At 35.0% G+C, this 20,367-nt stretch overlaps 1 protein-coding gene across 2 annotated transcripts in view; it reads left to right on the top strand.

Moving 5' to 3' along the window:
- RAD21 (RAD21 cohesin complex component) overlaps positions 1–19,591 on the top strand; it is a 28,415-nt gene extending 8,824 nt beyond the window's left edge. Inside the window, exons 3-14 of one of the 2 annotated variants that reach the window (XM_081071142.1) lie at positions 3,303–3,432; positions 4,452–4,551; positions 6,610–6,716; positions 7,402–7,608; positions 8,103–8,228; positions 8,580–8,702; positions 10,491–10,714; positions 12,024–12,183; positions 12,627–12,775; positions 15,439–15,588; positions 17,065–17,148; positions 17,865–19,591. In XM_081071142.1, the coding sequence (XP_080927268.1) occupies positions 3,303–3,432; positions 4,452–4,551; positions 6,610–6,716; positions 7,402–7,608; positions 8,103–8,228; positions 8,580–8,702; positions 10,491–10,714; positions 12,024–12,183; positions 12,627–12,775; positions 15,439–15,588; positions 17,065–17,148; positions 17,865–18,056 (1,752 nt within the window). In that variant the 3' untranslated portion in view covers positions 18,057–19,591. The remainder of the gene's footprint in view (positions 1–3,302; positions 3,433–4,451; positions 4,552–6,609; positions 6,717–7,401; positions 7,609–8,102; positions 8,229–8,579; positions 8,703–10,490; positions 10,715–12,023; positions 12,184–12,626; positions 12,776–15,438; positions 15,589–17,064; positions 17,149–17,864) is intronic. The other variant, XM_081071143.1, reaches the window with a different exon arrangement.
- Positions 19,592–20,367: the final 776 nt, after the last annotated feature.

The raw sequence follows: 20,367 nt of genomic DNA on the forward strand, positions 1-20,367 counted from the left end.
GAAAGTTTGCATTTTGAATTAGGGTGAATTATAAAGTTTCTGTCTGTGGAATTTTGACTGGTGTTAGAATTGTAGCTAGTGAAATTTATTGGTTTTAAAGACATTTCTATCGTGTTATTTCTAAGACAATACTAATTTCAAAACTATTAAAACGAAAACTTCACAGAGGAATACAAGTGACCAATAGTCTTACCACCTAGAGAAACCGTTAGTATTTTGATATGTCTTCTAGACTTTTATTTGCATGTATTTCACACGTAATTTTTCTTCCTTTTTATGCATGTACACAAATACTGCGTTAATGTGTTTTGTAACAAGACTGCATTCAGAAAAAGCTCTGTTCATAGCTCTGCCATCATTTTTAATGGTTGCATTGTACAGTATCACAGTCTCTTATATTTCACAGAACTTAAGTACCAAAAGCAGAAACAGATTTGACCAAAATTGACACGAGAGCATTTGAATACTCATAAATTTACTACAGAAATACTAATGTGTAGGATTATGGGAGGCTGCTCCAGACTCTCCCAGGAATGTTTACTACATGGCATATGTACTCTATTACCTTTATAGTATTCAAAGAGCTCTGAATTCCAAGCACATTTGGCCCCTAGGATTCCAGATAAAGGATTATGGACCTGTAATTGATTAGTTTGTGTGTGATTGATTGATTGATTTTGATAATCCATATTTTTTTCTAATTTTTTGAATTTTAATTCCTCAGATGCTACAATGCAGACATTAAAAAATACAATGTTACGAACAGAGCCTTTTGTAAATGCAGCCTCACTACAAAACAATGTGATGTAATTTTTATGTACACACATGAAAAGAAAAACATGAGTACATGCACATAAAAGCCTAGACGGCATACCAAAATATTATTAAAGATTTCTCTAGGTGGTAGGATTATAGTTTTTCTTTCATTTCCCTCTTTTTAAAAAATAACCATTTAGTAAACGTTGCCTTTTAAATCTTTTGTTCACATCTATAAGTCTTTCCTTAATATTGATGTTTAGGTATATAATTGATGGGCCAGGAGATAATAAACTTATTTTTTTAGATTTCTGATATTACTAACAATTTGCGTTTTGGGGAGATTGTTTTACCACTTTGCACTGTTGGTTGAATTGTATGGGAACATGTCTTTTTACTTTATTTTAGGTATGCTTACCAAGATAAGTGAATAGAAAAGGAAAAATTTAGCTCCTTTCTTGAAATTGATATATGAAATTGAAGTGGCTAATCTTTAACATCTGTAAGCAAATACTGAACATGATTGGCTTAAAAGGACCACACATTTTTTCATAGTATGTGCAGAGTACTTTGTAGTCTATTAGGGACACTACAAAAGAGTACGAGACGATCTGATATATGAAGGTATGCACCAACAGCTGCAAAAGAAGGCACACATAAGGTTCGAGAATAATGTAAAAGATTGTAGACTATATATGAGAGAATAACTTACTTTAAGAACCATAGATTTCTAAGTGAATTTTTATATGATTGATTTTGTTGTATTGTGATAGATATGTCCACAGAGTAAACTGACCTGAAAAGTTCTAATGTTTGCTCTTGGTGTGCAGTTCCTGTTATGGGGAAATGTTGGCTTAATTGTTGAGAGCAAGTGTCAGACATATGACTGAGTTGCAACTGCATACCTTTCTTGCATCCTTTCCCTTCTCTCTGGGTGGCACAACCACTGGCAACCTCTGCAGAGCTTTCCCTGGATATATAGCCTGTGTTCTTTTATTATACCTACACTCTTAACATGAGCTAGCAGCTAAACTCTGAACCAAACTAATCCAGAAAGAAAGCCTTTGCCCAAACATCACTTTGAAAGATGGTGAAGTCTGAATAAGATAATGGCAAGCAAAGTTTTTTTTTTCTCCTCTCCCTCTTTCTTTCTTAGGTGAAGGTGCAGTCAATATTAATTTTAAATTTCCTAAGACCACATCATGAAAGTAGATTCTCGTTTTCCATTAGGAGCAATGTTTCAATAGGGATTGTTTTTCATATCAGAGATTTATCATCTGATAAGTCTTAGACTTTATCACAAATTATACTTTTATACACCTAAAAATTTATAGCAGTAAACTTCATAATTTATGCTGCAAGTCACACAAAGTCATAAATATAGAGCCCGAGTCATTATAGATAGAATTCCTAGATGCTATAGAGAGTACACATATAACTTAAAAAATAACGTTTTGTTTTATAAGTAATGTAATTTGTTCATAAGTTAAGCAAATGTTTAGTAACGTTCTTGGCTACCTTAGAACTTACTAATTTCATGATATGATTTGGAAAACGATCTGGGAGAGTTTGAGTTCATGTTGTCTTATTCTTTCAAAAATTTTTCTTACTATAGCCAGGGGAATTTTGAATCTTTCTAACTCTCTCATTCTTTTCCCAACTACTGTGTCTCATCCCACATAGTGTTGATCAAGTTCTCCCTCAACAAAAACAGGATGGAGGAGTGTATTTGCTTGTGAAAAAGATGGGTACCTTTACCAGTATGCTTTCCAGTCAAGTAATAAAAACTCAGTGAAAAGTGTCTTAAACAATAAGGAAGTGAATAGTGTTACTTAATTAGAAGTTTAGAAATAGCAAAATTTAGGATAGATTCAAGCGGTTCAGTGATGTCATTCAAGGACTCACTGTTCTTAGTTTGGTGGCTTTTTGTCCTCATACTTAGGGCCTCGTTGTTACAGGATGACTGCAAGCCCTACCTATGTCACAACACGGAAAAGGAGAAGGAAGAGAGGGGCATTCTTTTAATGGGCAAATCTTTCTTAGAAATTCTGACATACTTTTACACCTCTCTTGGCTGAACTAGGTTACATGTCCACTCAAGGACAAACATTAGCAGAGACGACTGAGACAATCGGTCATCCTTCGAGGCTGGGGACGGTCTGTTCCCAAACAAAATCATTTCAGTTAGCCAGCACGGAGCAATGGCTCTGCTCTGGATTAGCAACCCAAAGTGCCACATACTTCTTAATGTGCTAATGACAACGATCCATGGGACACCTTAGTACTTGCATCACAGCTACCTTCACATCTGTGTTAATGTATGAATTATTGCTAGTCTATCCTTTGGGGATGTTCAGGGAATTTACAGGTAAAGGCAGTGAGGGATATAGGTAATTATGAGGTATCTTCAAATAAATGATAAAAAATCTGAAGAGATAAAGTAAAAACTGCTTATAAATTGCATAAAATAGAAGCTTTGAAGTGTGATGCCTCTAAAACCAGAAAATTAACTATAAATTAAATTAATAGTAATGTTTTATTTACAGGTAAAGATGGCGCTCCGAACATCAGGACATCTCTTACTGGGAGTAGTTCGAATCTATCACAGAAAAGCCAAATATCTCCTTGCAGACTGTAATGAAGCATTCATTAAGATAAAGATGGCTTTTCGGCCAGGTATTGACGTTTTTTTTTCTTTTTCTTAAGTTTCTTGTGTTCAGTGTGAAACACTGCTAAAAGATATTCTAGATCAGCATGTTTTGTTTTAATTTCAATACAAGGGACCCTTCAAAGTAGGGCGTGGCTAGAACAGGCACTGGTTCAAGGGAGAAACGTTTACTTCTATTTATACTTATGTAATTATTTTTAACTTAAGTTGTTGAGAATTTATTAAATGTTCTCTAGTTTTTTGACATTTTACTTTAGGTAGTAATTGATTCTAAAACTGGACTCTAGCAACCAAACTTCTATCTGTATAGGTAACTACTAGGTATTTAGCTAAATTCATATATCATTCTGTAATTTTTTAAAGTATTGATGAAATTTTATTCTAATTAATTTAAATGTATAGGAGAGATGCCTTATGTATTAGTTTCTATTGAGGTTATAGTCTGTTACTTGTACTGTATTATATGAACAGTGAAATTTTTGAGATCTAAGATTTTACTTAAAAATAAAATTTAGGCAGAGGCTGTGATACTTGAGTGATTTCTAACACATGGCTACTAAGTGCATTTTATTTAAATAACGTGCTTTTTTATTTTTGTCTTTCAAAGCAATGCATATTATATAGACAGCTTGAAAAATAGGGGAAAGTATAAAGAAAATTAAAATCTTTTAGTTTCACTTTTCCCAAAATTACCAACTCCTGTTAACATTTGAGGTACTTATTTGTAATCATTCCTTTTCCTCTTCAAAAATTTCATGCTTATTTAAAAAACGTATTATATTTGTTGATAAGTCCTTTCAAAGACTAATTAGCTTAATGCATAATTAGTGCTTCGACCTTTTTTTGTAAAGCAAGTATATAGCTTATGATTACAGAAAAACAAAAATACTTGTACTTCAAGGTACTCTGCATATATTATCAACCTTTTAGAATATAACCTTAGGAAGTTACACTGACTTGACCTTCCTTTGATCCCTAGATAATCTATGATGTAGCCAGGCCTTGAAGCTTCCCATTTCTTTTCCAGGTGTTGTTGACCTCCCTGAGGAAAATCGAGAAGCTGCTTACAATGCTATTACTTTACCTGAAGAATTTCATGACTTTGATCAGCCACTGCCTGACTTAGAGTATGTCTCTCTCTCTCTCTTTTTTTTTTTTTTTTAGGGGAAGGGGAACAGGACTTTATTGGGGTACAGTGTGTACTTCCAGGACTTTTTTTTTTTTTTCCCCAAGTCAAGTTGTTGTCCCTTCAGTCTTAGTTGTGGAGGGTGCAGCTCAGCTCCAGGTCCAGTTGCCATTGCTAGTTGCAGGGGGCGCTGCCCACCATCCCTCGCAGGACTCGAGGAATCGAACTGGCAGCCTTCGGAGTTAGGAGTACGGAGCTCCAACCACCTGAGCCACCGGGCCGGCCCACTTTTTATTTTTTTAATTGGTAACTTGGTCTACAAAAAAGTCATATTGGTTTCCAGATGTACAGTTTTCCGTGGAATGTTTGGACATTGAATTAACATTTAGCTGAAATACACATACTTTTATTTAGGATAGTGTATAAATATGAAATGCATAACCTAAAAGTGCTTTTTCTGGAAGAAAATAGTGTAGAAGATGTCAACTTTAACACAGTTAAAATACAAGAATTCTGATGTTCTTAGGCCAAAGCTTACGTAAACTGAACAATTGTCCAGGTGTGTGCTTTACATAACACTATTACCAAACTTGAACTATTGACTTCATGAGTTTTCTTCAGGGGACCTCATTATTTTTTGGGACCAAGATACACTCAGCCACAATTTCTTTTTTTTTTTTTAAATAAACATGATATAATTTTCTATGAAGAAATGAAAAGGTCATTGTCACGACACACATTTAAGAGGAGAAAGTTGTAGAGATGGCCATTCTAGCAGAGTACTGTGGTATATCTTTCCTCAACGTCCAGCTGTCATTACCATGACAGGGAATGTGACTTTAACTTTCCAAGTAGTTGATGAACACAACTGACAACCAAGAATCCCTCTATACCAAGACCCTTTATTTTTGGACAAATTTCTCTGCTTTTTAAAATGATCTATGACTCCTAATTAAATTTGATTTATTTTGACTTGTATATGTATTAATTGATTTGACCTGTGTGTGTATTAATTAGTACTAGGCACTGTCTAGCTGCTTTACTGCTTCTTTACTATTCTTACACTTTTTTTTTATCATGGAGTTTTTAACATGGTTGAAAGTACAGGGATTAGTATAAACCCCATATACTGATCATCCACCTTCTTTAATTATCGATATGTTGCCAGTTTTATTTCATAGGTATTTCCCCAACTTATCTTCCAACCCCTACTGGATTATTTTAAAGCAAATAACATATATTATTTGTAAATACCTCAGTATGTATCTCTAATTTACAGGTAAGGAATTTTTAAAATGTATTCATAATAACATCATACCTTTAGGAAAATTATAGTAATATTTTGATATAATATCCTATCAGTGTTCACATGTCCCAGTTGACATATAGGGCCATTTTTTTTCCTCTTCCAGTTTGTTCGAGTTAGGGTCCTTACAAAATCTGCAGACTGAACTTGCTTAGTATGTCTCACAAGTCTCTCTTAAGAATTTGTACCCGCTCTGCATCCCTCTTAACGTTTTTTCATTGCCATTTATTTGCTAACCGAACCTGGTGATTTGTTTTTAACCATTTTACATTCTGAATTTGGCCAATGATATTGCACATTGGTGTTTAACATTGCATGTTTGGGGTTTTTTTTTAATTCATTTAATATTTTTAAACAGTATGAAAGGTTATTTGTTAGAGGAAGAAATAGTCTCAGAAAAGCCAGGTAACTTTAGAGTTCACACAGCCTGTAAGTTACCGGGCCCTGATAAAAAGCTATGCCTGTTCCATGCATTTCTAAGTTTTTCCTTTATATACCATATTGCCTTACATAGTGATTTCAACATGATATTTAGCTTACTGGTAATTGATGGCTTTAAAATTTAAGTGAAAATCACAATTAACTTCTAACTCATTATTCAGATTTTTGGATTGTATTTATTTATAATTAAATATTAAGGCTTCTAAACCTAAATAGGTTGTGTATATGATTTTTTTCTTATAGAGGAAATTGCTTTTTTTCCTTATAAATATAATGAAACTAAACTAAAATTTATTTGAAATTCTTTTACAGTGACATTGATGTGGCCCAGCAGTTCAGCCTGAACCAGAGTAGAGTGGAAGAGATAACCATGAGAGAAGAAGTTGGGAACATCAGTATCCTACAAGAAAATGATTTTGGTAATAGAGAAGCAAATCACTAGCCGCTAGCTGTAATGTTATAATTATGTTTGGCACTGCTAGCAATTTGAAAAAGAAAACCAGACATGTCACATTCACAGAAAGAAAGACAACATTTCATCTTATGCATTTTCATCAGGAAAAGAATTTGCCTTCCTACCAGTGTATAGTATCATTTCCATTTATGCACCAAACTTCATCTTTTGCCTACTTTTGCTCCCTGTACACAGTGTTAGAACCTATATATTGATGAGTGGAGAAAGTCCCAACATTATAGTGATGTGCGCTTTTAAACTAATTATTTTGGAATAGTTGGATTGTGTACATACTATTCTTTTGGAATAGTACTCAAAATTGGTACCAAGCCAAATCCTTTTATTGAGGAAAACAAGAAAGTTTAAATCTGTGAATGTTAATGCAACCTAACAGATACACACATTTAGATGTACTTAACATATTTAGGATAACCTAAATTTGGATCTTACAGTTGAATTCGCTAGTCATGCCCTAGAATCAGTTTATGCAATATAGATGCTAAAGATTTAAAGTTTGAACTATATGTTTTGTCGTTTAAGGATGAACAAGACTTCAGTAAGCACATGTGACATAATTACAATAAATCATTAACCTTTTTTTGTAACTGATGTTTCTTTTTTCAATTAATGACTGACTAAAATTTGTTCAGGTGACTTTGGAATGGATGATCGTGAGATAATGAGAGAAGGCAGCGCTTTCGAAGATGATGACATGTTAGTAAGCACTAGTGCTTCTAACCTCCTGTTAGAGCCTGAACAGAGCACCAGCAATCTCAATGAGAAAATTAACCATTTAGAATATGAAGACCAATACAAGGATGACAATTTTGGAGAAGGAAATGATGGTGGTATATTAGGTAGGTCACAACAAGTTGGTTAATTCTAACTGTTTCTGTATTCAGTTCTTAGAGTAGAGCAGTTGGTAATTCTGGGTATTGAGTAACTCTTTAGATATAATATATGTATGAATTGTGACCATTTGGGTCAGTAAAATTTTTCTGTAAAACTATAGCCTAAAAATGTAACAAGCCATGATTTTGTTTAAAGGTGATTGTCTTAGAGTTCTAAATTTTACTAGTTCTTAAAACTGCTCTGCTTGTGTTTGATATCTATATTAAGTAAATATATCACCTAGATACTAGCTAGAAAATATAAATTGGGAATGAGAAATATTTTTATATACTGTTTTATAATTTTGTACACTGCTTTGAGGAAAAACATGCAAATTGAATACAAATTGAAATTTTTAAATTTAATTCATTTTAACCTAATTTTGTTTCTCCAGTGATTTGCTATTGTCCTTTTAGCATTTCTTTTATAAATTATAACTAAATTACATTCCCTATTTTAGATGACAAACTTATTAGTAATAATGATGGCGGTATCTTTGATGACCCCCCTGCCCTGTCTGAGACCGGGGTTATGTTGCCAGAACAGCCTGCACATGATGACATGGATGAGGATGATAACGTATCAAGTAAGCATTATATACTCGGTGATCTGGGCATGACTATATGATATCCAGAAAGATATGACATAGAAGACCACAGACTGAAAGTTCCAACTTTTAATGAACTATGAATATGCTTAAAAATAGTGCTTATGATTGATTACTAGTTCTGATTCTCTTTGGATTTTAACTTTATGCCCCCCCCCCCTTTTTTTGGCCAGTAGGGTTCAACTCGGGCAGCATGTCCTCATAACTAGAAAATTGTTTTCTTGGTACCAGTAGGTTTCTTTCCGTTTCTCAGAGGGATTTTTTTTTTCTACTTGTAGGATATACATGAAATGCCCAAGCCTTTTGTGACCAGATTTCTGTTTTTTATAGTGGGTGGGCCTGACAGTCCTGATTCGGTGGATCCTGTTGAACCAATGCCAACTATGACTGATCAAACAACACTTGTTCCGAATGAGGAAGAAGCCTTTGCTTTGGAACCCATTGATATCACTGGTGAGCATACTTTATGACTTAACAAAACTTAGAACATAAGGTCCTAATTCTGGCTCTTTCCCACTAATCTGCTTACATTTTAGATAACTAAGCTTTTTCCTTTGTCACAGTCATCTATCAGAATCTTTAATTCAAATATAATTTGAGTATCTTACAGAATATTTGTACAAGTTGCTATGAAACATGAATGGATAGAAGTATTCTGCTAATGATGTATCTTAGTCTTTTGGGATTCCCAAAGTGCTAGCAGGTCGTGTTATGTATAACATTGTAAGGTGTTTTACAGTAAAGTATAAGACTGACTAATTATCTTTCAAAGTTCTAGATTCTGTATAGTTGTGCTACAATCTAGAAAAACCTAAAAACACTTTTTTTTTAAGCTGGAAATATCAAAGGTTCTAAAAGCAGTAGTCTGTTGCTTTTAGTCCTTATTAAGAAACATAGCAAAACATTTAATTGGTGGTATTACTTGTGAGTAAAAGGCATTTTGAGATACATAATATGGTTGTGAAATTTTAAAATTTCTAGGTGGTTTATGGGTACAGTGTGAAAGAATACTTGCAGTTGGTTACAGTATAATTTGAGATAACAGTTATTTTAAGTAGAACAAGATTAACCTTTTCGGTTTCCTACTTAGAATCTGATCAGCAAAAATTATTTGTGACTTGAACTTCTGGTTTATAAGGAGTGCTTGCTGTGTACCTGACTGTTTAGGAACTAAAAATGTAACAATGAACAAGTCTATCCTCATGGAACTTAAATACTAATTAAATACATGAGTAGTTCAGTAAATCTATACTGTATTAGTGACAAATATTACAAAGAACTCTAAACAGAGGTAAGGAGGATATACTACATTGTTCAAAATAGGATAGTCCTGCTTGGCTGGCTGTTTGAAGAACTTGAACTTTTACTCAGGGTGAGAAACTCCTCAGTAGCTGTTGAACAGGGGTTAAACAAAGGTGGTCACTCTGGCATCTTTTTGAATCTTGAATTTTGAACCAAATTATGAATATTTTATATATAAAAACCTATGGGATATAACATATCTGACAGAATGAAATCTTAAGGAATTTATCTAATCTCATGAGCTTTTCTGTATCTTCAGAAATTGAGATAATGTTACCTATTTTGCTAAGTTTTAGTAAGGATTAGAAATGAATATACAAAAAAGTGTCTGCGATTTGAGTTGCAGATCTTTCTGACTAGATTTGGGCTTGTTTCACTTCATCAAGCTGCCTGTACAACTGCCATATATGAATTATAACTTTCAATAAAATTCATAGTAACTGTAACCATTTATGGAGGACTCAGTCTGTACTAGTATACTAAGTAGTTTGTAACTCCTGTAAGTGGTTGGCTATATTTCAGATGAGAAAATGAAGAGGTAAGCAAGATGAAACTCACTTTTCTTAATGGTCATTCAGCTAATAAGTGGCAGAATCCAGGACTTGAGCCCAAGTGTGATATGTTCCATGTTTACAATTTACAGGTACATGGGCAAATATTGTATTGGCGCTTGAATTATTTTACTCATTTTGTACTAAATACATAATTATTTATTCTGCAAAGTTTTACTGAGCACCTATTGAATGCTAGCCTCTAGTCCACATGGTGCTTAGGGAACCTCATTTAAAATACATTTTGCCCTCATGAGGCTTCACTTTTCTGGTAGGTGTATAGAAAAGCAGGGGATACAACGAGACCAAGTCTGATTGTTGTGTGTTTCATGCTGCCCACTCAGGAAAATGCCTTTTTTTCTCTCTTTCTTTTTTTGAATCATTCTAGTCAAGGAAACAAAAGCCAAGCGAAAGAGGAAGCTAATTGTTGACAGTGTCAAAGAGTTGGATAGTAAGACAATTAGAGCCCAACTTAGTGATTATTCTGACATTGTTACTACTTTGGATCTGGCACCACCCACCAAGAAATTGATGATGTGGAAAGAGACAGGGGGAGTGGAAAAACTCTTCTCTTTACCTGCCCAGCCTTTGTGGAATAACAGACTACTGAAGGTAAGATAGTTTGCAGAATTGTTTCCATATACATTTTGACCATTTAAAAAAATATTTTTAAAACCTGTGATCAATTGTTTTTCAACTATGTGGTACCTTCTTTTTTACTTTTTTAAATCCCAGTATACTGACCATAACTTGATCTGAAAGATCATGATAAGTTGAGTGGCACCTGCATTTCTAAAAGATGCAGAATGAACTTGCCATATTCTAAAAAGCTACTGACATTTTTAATAATAGTTCTCTCTCCTCAGCCTCCTATGATAAATTGCTCTGTTGCCTTAGTATGTACTGTGCTTCAAGTCTGCAATCTTTAGGTGTTGCTTTCTGGCAAAAACGTGGTGGTTCTATTTTTCCCCACAATAAAGAATTCTGGCTTTATGAGAATAAGCCCTTTTCTGCTCACTTAAGGTTCCAGAGTATTCCAAAGCAAGATCTGAGGCATCTCATGAGTGATACAATGCTCTTTAGGCTATTATTATTCCTAAAGTTGAAATGTGCATAGAACCAATTGATTTTACTTCATATTTTACTGTATCCTAAAGTGTATCAAAGCAGCAAGGCTACGGTTAACTGCTATTTATAGAAAGTACGGTCAAATAATATTTGGAAGATTTATATTTTTTGACTAAGTACTAAGTTTTAAAAAAAACACAGGAGTTTTTCCTAAGGAAAAGGAAATTTTACATAATTCAAAAATATGGAAAAGCCATTTCTGCGAAGATGTTCATTACATTGTTACTTACAGTTAATTTTTAAAAAGAAACTTAAAATACTGAAAAATAGTTCAAGTGTGAGATACATGTTTGTAGTATATATATATAATATATATGTACACAAAACTTATATTCACTCAGTGGAATATTATGCAATCATTAAAAATATTTAAATAATAATAAGAGTACCATATAATATTAAGTGGAAAAAGCACTTGTAAAGCTGTTTGAAATGATCCAGTTAGACTAAGTTTTAAGTGTAGCAGTATGAAAATAAACTATAGGCAATTAAATTTAAAACTTAAAAGTGTTACCTCTGTGTTACAAGTCAGTGGATTAAAAAGTTTTCTTTTCAACTTTTCCAAAATTATTGCAGTTATCTGAAATCCTGTATTTAAAATCATTATAAGATGGAATGAAGTGGGAATGTTATAACATTAAGTAGAAATCATGTTAAATTATATATACCCTGATTACAACTATATTAAAATTTACGGAAAATAGAAATGTCAGTGGTGGGTGTTCAGTTAATGTGGTTTATTTTATACTTGAGTTTTTTTCTTTATTTTTCTTTTTTTTTTTTTTTTTAATAGCTCTTCACACGCTGTCTTACACCTCTAGTTCCAGAAGATCTGAGAAAAAGGAGGAAAGGAGGGGAGGCAGATAATTTGGATGAATTCCTCAAAGAATTTGAAAATCCAGAGGTTCCCAGAGAGGACCAGCAACAGCAGCAGCAGCAGCGCGATGTTATCGGTCTGTGGTGTTGGAATAGTCCCCTGACGAAGTTGACGTAAACATTTGGCCTAAAATTTCCCCATATGGTGGCATAGTTAAAGAAATCAGGAACAAAGGCGTATACCCACAGTTACGCCTGTAACTGGGGAAATACATGCCTTATTGTGTGACTGCTTTGTTAGAGAGGAAGCTTTCTGTGTTCAGGACTGGCTGGGTGATAGTCTGCTAAAGGATTGTCCTGCATTGGACAGGAGGTGGGACTTGTCCTTCTCAGGCCCCTTCCCATCTTTGAGTGTATTGTTATACATTGAGTAATATTTGTGGAGGTAAAATTTTTTTCAGCCATCTTCATTAGAGAAAGTACCTATGTCTTGATATATTAGTATTAAAAAGAAATGGTTCTAAAATAATTGTTTAAGGCTGTATGATCTTAGTCTCCTCTTCATCTGACCACAATGCAGATGAGCCCATTTTGGAAGAGCCAAGCCGCCTCCAGGAGTCAGTAATGGAGACCAGCAGAACAAATTTGGATGAGTCAGCTATGCCACCACCACCACCTCAGGGAGTTAAGCGAAAAGCAGGACAAATTGACCCAGAGCCTGTGATCCCTGTAAGTAAGCACCTCTCTCCTTCACGATGTTTAGGGGTATTCATTGTAAAACCAAGGAAGGTAGTAAGTGTTACTTAAGGAGCCTTTTTGAAGCAACTTGGTTTAGGCAGAAAATGCAAAGGAATGGGTCCAGAGAGGAAGAGGAGTAGCCGAGGATGTGAGCACAGTGTGCCTTAAGTGAGAGAAGGTGCTTAGGAATGTTCAGTCTCTCTGACTCTTGCATAGTCTTGCTTCACAGGGACCTAAAGTGAACTTCTTACACCTAGAAGTGACACTCTAAGTAGCATCTCCCGTTTCCCCCAGTAACCACCGTTCTCTTTGCTTTTATGAGTTGGGCGTTTTTAGATTCCACATCTAAGTAATGTCATATAGGACTTCTTTCTCTGACTTGTTTCACTTAGCATAATGCCCTCAAGGTTCATTCATGATGTTGCATATGGCAGGGTTTCCTTCTTTCTCATGGCTGAATAATACTCCATTTTATATGTGTATCACATTTTCTTTATCCATTAACAGACACTTAAGGATTTTTTCCATATATTAGCTGTTGTAAATAATGTTGTAGTGACTATGAGGGCGCAGAAATCTTTTCAAGGTAGTCAATTTTTCCTTCAGATAAACACCCAGAAGTGGAATTGCTGGTCGTTCTATTTTTAATTTTTTGAGGAATCTCCAAAGTGTTTCCATACTGGTTGTTCCAATGTACATTCCCACCAGTAGTGCACAAGGGCTCTCTCGTTTTTTCTTCACATCACCAGCAACACTTATTTCTTGTCTCGATAATAACCATTCTTGATAATAACCATTCTAAGGTGATATCTCATTGTGGTTTTGATTTGCGTTTCCTTGATGATTGGTGATGTTGAACATCTTTTTATGTACTTGTTGGCCATCTGTGTATCTTCTTCAGAAACATGTCTGCTCAGATCCTCTGCCCATTGTTAATGATTTTTTTTTTTAATGCTTGAGTTTTATGAGTTCTTTATCTGATAAGGGGTTAATACCTAAAATACTGTCAGTGCCAGAAAAATGTATACACATTTTAAGAAAGGAAAAAACTATTAAAATTATGCTGATGCTTACCACTTTGAGCACCTTTTGTATTGCAGAAGTCATATCTGACTCGTATTCATTCATCTTTTGTTACTGGTATGTATTATTACCATTAATAAGGTTTTTTTATATACATTTTTTTGATATATACATTTTTTGGCACCCTCTGTATATGAATTGCAAATATTTTCTCCATTCTGTAGGTTGCCTTTTCATTTTATTGATGGTATCCTTTGCAGACGCTTTTTAGTTTGATGTAGTCTCACCTGTTTATTTTTGCTTTTGTTGTTTTTGCATTTGATGTCAGATCTAAAAATAAAAAATCATTGCCAAGATCATTGTCAAGGAGCTTACCGCCTATGATTTCTTCTAGTTTTATGGTTTCAGGTTTTAAGTCTTTAATCCATTTTGAGTTGAATGTTGTGTTTGGTATAGGAGATTAGGGATCCAGTTTTTTTGGCACCGTTTATTAAAGAGACGGCCCTTTCCCCATTGTATATTGTCTTCTTTGTTGTAAACTGACCGTGTAGGCATGGGTTTATTCCTGGGCTCTCTATTCTGTTCCGGTTTCTGGTTTAATCTTCAGCAAACATTCCTGCGTATTTTCAATACTAGGTAGTTTTAGGCTACGTTACTAAGTAACAAAATACACTTTTCAAATTGCTGAGAAAAAAGTAAAGCAATATCTGGCTACTTCACTCAAGCTAGCTACCATTAAGTCACTTAGGAAAACTAAGTACAAAGGAGGTGAGGTCTGGTTTAGGACTTCCCAACCCTAAGTATGTAGAATAAACGAATCTGAGCAAAGGGAAGCTCTTGGGTAACCTTGGACTCTTGGTTCAGCCTTCATCAAGAGGTATTGGAAGAATACTCTGCCAATAATTCTCTGTGAATTTGAAGAACTAATTCTCTGTGCCCTCTGGTGGTAAGGAGTTGTCAAAAGAGTATTTTTCTGAATGAGCTCAGGAATAGGAATGGGAACAGGTAACTGAGTGGAGTGGGTTATTCTAATACCACTCTGCTAGTAATTGTTCCCTTGCCATTCTTTTGGATTGGGATTGGGAAAGACTTCGTTTTTCAATCTTCTCAAATATTAATATTAAGCCTGAGAGGAAGGAAATTCAAGAGATAGACCCAGAAAAATAGTCTCTCCATTCCCATTTGCTGCTGTAAGAACTCAAGGATTAGTTGTGATACCTTAAAGCAGTTTTATGCAGTAATGGTTGACAGTACCAGACTAATTGATGGTAAAGTTTTTTTGTACTGCCCTGGAGTCAGTGAGTTCTGTTTTGTGTGTTTTCCCCTAAAATGCTACTACAGAAAGTTCTTGGGATTTTTACTGCTTATAGTTTTTCTTGCTATTTGCAAATGTGTCACGTAGACTTAACTATTTGACTTCTAAAAAGTATTCTAGAACAAAAGTGGATTTTTAAAAATAAGATAATGGATTAATTTGTTTTGTAAATTACAGTGCTTTAATGTTGTAGCTTTACAATAAAAGATACATATAGTATAATCAATTTTTGATTATTTCTTTCCATTTTGAAAACTTTAAAAGAAGAGACCCTTTAAATGTAAATCTTAAGTTGCCTTGTTTTTATTGCTTTGAGCCTCAGCAGGTAGAGCAGATGGACATGCCTCCTGTAGAACTGCCCCCAGAAGAGCCTCCAAATATCTGTCAGTTAATTCCAGAGTTAGAACTTCTGCCAGAAAAAGAAAAGGAGAAAGAGAAGGAGAAAGAAGATGATGAAGAAGAGGAGGTAAAGGAACATAGAGATCTAGTGAATATATTCCATTCCAGCTTTAGCAAAAGTCTTAAGCCAGTTCTTTTACTTTTCATATTGGACATAATTGATGTTTAGCATCAGCGATGAAAAAAGCTTGAACAGAAGGAAAATGTAACCAAATTCTTAGTAATCTAGCTCATTGAGAACATCAAATTTATACTGTGCTACGTAACTCATTGGCTTCCTCAGGGGCTTTTGAAGGACATGGGCCTGCCCTTCACTTTTTTTTTTTTGTTTCGCTTGACTTCTAAATTGTTTTCCATGGCCTGAAAAATCAGATATCCAAACATTTTTCATTTGTGTGGGTTTTGTTTTCATTAGACTGGGGTGGGATGTGACTTGGCTAAAATAGATTGAAGGCTTGAATGACTTGCTTTTTAAAAAAGTAGAGGTGCTTTAGGAATGGATTTCCTGTCCCTGAGACATGTTTTGGCTGTTCAGGGTCTTGAGGTTGTTGGATAAGATTTAGAATACTTATTGTTCTATTTGATGTTCTGTCAAATATTTTATGTAGACCTTTATTTTAAAGTGTCGTCCAGATAGCATTGAAGCTTTCTAAATTTCTTCCAAGACTTGATAAATTTGTAATTTATCATTATGCCAGCCAGAGAGTTCATGGCCACTTAGTCCTTAGGATTTAATGATCCTTACATTGTTTTAAAGTCAAAATTTTGTCCCAGAGTTACTCTAGCCTATGTACTAGAGTGCGCTATTGTCTCAGACTATGTGTAAAGCTCCTTCGTTCTGGCTCCTTGGAGCGTGGTGTACCGTGTTTCCCCGGAAATAAGACCTAGCCGGACAGTCAGCTGTAATGCGTCTTTTGGAGCAAAAATTAATGTAAGACCAGGTCGTACATAAAATAAGACCGGGTCTTATATTAATTTTTGCTCCAAAAGACGCATTCAAGCTTATGGTCTGGCTAGGTCTTATTTTCGGGGAAACACGGTATGTAATTCTAGCATAGCTTGGGAGCATCTCAGCTCTTGCCCACACCAATTTTAGACAGTCATTTAGGTAGCTAGCCAGCAGTGACTAGGAGCTAGGCGGCTCAAGTGAAATATATATATGTTATGGGTTGTAGCCCATTTCTTTTCAAACACCATATAAACTAGTACTGCTTATTCATTTTTGCTAGTTTGTGGGCATAGTTGATTTATGTCCCAACACAAGTTCTTACCTTAATAGGGGCCAAATAACCACCAGCAGTAGTCTGTGGACCTCGCTGTATATGTATAGACCACGTCCTTATAGGCCAGTACAGAATCACATATTCAGCCAAATGTTTGCCTGCAGGTGTAGAGTACTTTCTTTTATAATTTAAGAAAGACATACTAGATCTAAGTGATTTTTTTTTTTTTTTTAGCAGCAGCAGGTTTCATTTCTATTAAGTTAATTTAGAACATTCGGTGTTACAGAAATTTCTAATGTGTGGGGGTCGTTTTCCTTCAGGATGAAGATGCTTCAGGGGGTGATCAGGATCAAGAAGAAAGAAGATGGAACAAAAGGACTCAGCAGATGCTTCATGGTCTTCAGGTATGCCAGTGTAGTCTTCGAAGTCTTCATCAAAGACTTGGGCATTGCCCCTCCAAAAACGGCTACATGCTATAGAACCAGCATTGTGGCACTTTTTCCACATCTGTCTATTTTAATCCATAAACTGTTAGGCCCAGAGTAATAAGCCTGGAAGGTATCCAGGTGAATACGTAACTGTGGTTATGCAAAGGAGAACTGGGGTGGTGATTTACTCCTTTGTGTGTCTATATCTTATTTTTTGGTTAAGCAAATTTAATGTGTTTGAATCATTAAATTTGTGGGATTGTTGTTGTAGTGTCAGATGTCACCACTTGGGCCTTAAGGTGTCAGATAGATATGAGGTATCTTAAGCATCTATGACATACCAGACAAGTTGCTCAGAGGTTTCCTAAAATAATTCAAAGGATAGCTGGAATAAGTTAGCAACTGTAAGTAAGTGTTAGATTTTACTATTAGAGTACATTACATGTCCAGAGAAATGAGTCATTTTAATAGTGCTGGAACAACTTTCCTGGTTTCTTAGATTTGTGATTTTAGACATGCCGTGGTACACTTGCTTTTACCTTCTCCATTAATGTGAGAATCAGTCTCGTGCTGTTCAAAGAAGTCCACTCCCAGCCCCCATCAGGATGAATACGCAGTGTGCTTTTTCTGGTATCCACAATTAGCATCTTATTTTGCAGATTTCATTTGATCCTTTTTTTGTTTTATTTCAGCGAGCTCTTGCTAAAACTGGAGCTGAATCTATTAGTTTGCTTGAGTTATGTCGAAACACGAACAGAAAGCAAGCCGCAGCGAAGTTCTACAGTTTCTTGGTTCTTAAAAAGCAGCAAGCCATTGAGCTGACACAGGAAGAACCGTACAGTGACATCATTGCAACACCTGGACCGAGGTTCCACATTATCTGAGCAGCTTAGAAGCATTAGAGCTAGTGTTCATGTCACTAGTGTGTACAAATTGCCCCCATGTGTAGGGCACACGAAACCCTTTCAGAAATTTTAGATTTTTGTCTGTACAAAGTCTCTGCCTTTTTCTTTCTTCATTTCCAGTATTTTAAATCTGTCAGTTTCATCTTTAAGGGAAACTGCTTGTATGGATCGTGTTTGTGTTCTTACGGAGAAAACAAGCACTCAGAAGATGATTTCAGCAGTTCAGAACAGATGTGTGCAATATTGGCGCATGTGATCATGTTGAGTACCAGTCGAAAGTCAGGATTTTTGTCTTAGTTCTCCATTGCTGCATTGGAAATGGAAAACTTGACAGGAAAAATGCCTGACAGTTTAATTAAGAACTGTGCTGTGAGTCTTTGACAGAAACTGTCTTTTCTCATCAGTAACATCGGCAATCTTGGTAACCACTTTACTTACAGATCGTGCCCAAAACAGATTGTCCTCTTATGTGTTTTAAAGTAGAATTCCATAATGACCAAGGAGATGCGTGAAATTGTGTTTTAACTACTCCCCTTCAACTACAAAAAGATAGAACTTGATTTAAAGTGTTCTCTTTTATAAATCATTCCACTTGAATCTTTTTAATGAACCTTACTATCCTGAAATCTGTTGTTTTAGTGAGGCTCTAAAATGAGCAAAAATAGGCTTTTTAGAGTAGAATGAATTTAAAAAAACATTTATGACTTGCCAGGAGCTATAAATCAAAGTTTTAAAAAACGTTTGGATATATTTGAGTATTCAGATCATGAAAATAGAAATTGCTATGCCAACTAAAAGGACAGACCTATGGGAAATTATACACCTCGTTGAACCATTGAGTGGACAGTGCTGTAAAAACTAATGGCTTCTCTGATATTTATTATAAGTTTTATTACTGACCTCTTTTTCCAACGCTGCACACTCCTGTGTTTGGAACTTTTTTAATAGCTTTGCGACAGAAATCCTATATCCGGTTTCCTATAATTTAAGTGAAGAAAAACACATCTAGATAAAGGCTTTATTATTATTAACAGACCAGATAGCACCAGAAATTATGTGACTATTATGATTATCAAAACATGTCTTAACTTTTTAGGGCAAAAATACACTGAAAGTTCTAGCTTAAGTGTTGGCACTTTTGTGGGGAAAAAAATCACTTTTGAAACTCATAATTTCAGTGTATATCCAATAATTTAAAATTATGTGAAATGTTTTAAATTTGTGAACTCGTAATTACTGTTTGATGATTCATTTTCTTGAGAATGGTAATTGTATAAAATTGCTATTGCAGCTTTATTTTCAATATGATGTGCCTGTAAACCATGGATTTTCCTCCCTTTGTAAAAAGACATTGTAGATAATTGAATGTTTGATTATGGAAGGTCATTAGTTTCTTGTTACACATTTTGTTAGTCTGGTTTTTGTTGCTTATTGGGTTTAATATTGTTCTTGAAAATAGTTGATGCTATGTTATGTATAACTTTTCTAATAAAAGTTGTGTTATAAGCTGTAAATTTTTGGGATATTGGTTATTCCATTAGTGGTGTTCCCCATAGAAACATTGATGAAAGAAGTTAATTATGCCTCATCTTTTTGTTTGCCGTATCTAGACTAGTTATCTATGCAAATACTAAGTGAATTTTTCAAAAGGTCTCAGGCGAAAAAATGAAAGACTAAAGTAGAAAGACAGAAGAGCCATGTGATCTGAAACTGACAGAACTGTTAGAACTTTTAAGGGGCACAGATATATCTCTATTAACTAAGTACATACATACAAATCATGACATGCCTATGGCTGTATATCCTGGGGGCCCTCAACAGACTTAGCCAATAAGTATGTTCTGGAAATCCCTGGGTTCATCTGAAAAGCCTGCTGAAGGCCACGGCATTCAGTAAATTGGAATGTACCCACCTTTACATTCAGGCTTCTGACTTGTCCCACCCACAGCAATGAGCTTTAAAACGCCAAGACTGCATGCTTAGGATAGATAGGGCTTAAACCATACATAGTTTGATGCTGTTTATAATAGGGACAACAGTGTTTACTAAGCGTCAGTTACCCTCAAACCCAAAGAAGCTTTGAGGGCGCACCACCTGTGGTAAAGTCTAATAAAGAATTATAATCTAATAATGAAAGTGGTGGGAGCCTGGAATACCGCATGCCAAAGTACATGGGGGTAGTCCAGAAAGCATTCTCGGATGATGAAAAGCTTGCAAAGATTTTAAGGTGACTCAGCCTAGTAAGTAAAGTGAAATGGTTTTATTTTAGATAACAGCAGAACCATGAGTA

Source organism: Rhinolophus hipposideros (assembly GCF_964194185.1).
Source record: "Rhinolophus hipposideros genome assembly, chromosome: 13".
Classification (NCBI taxonomy): Eukaryota; Metazoa; Chordata; class Mammalia; order Chiroptera; family Rhinolophidae; genus Rhinolophus; species Rhinolophus hipposideros.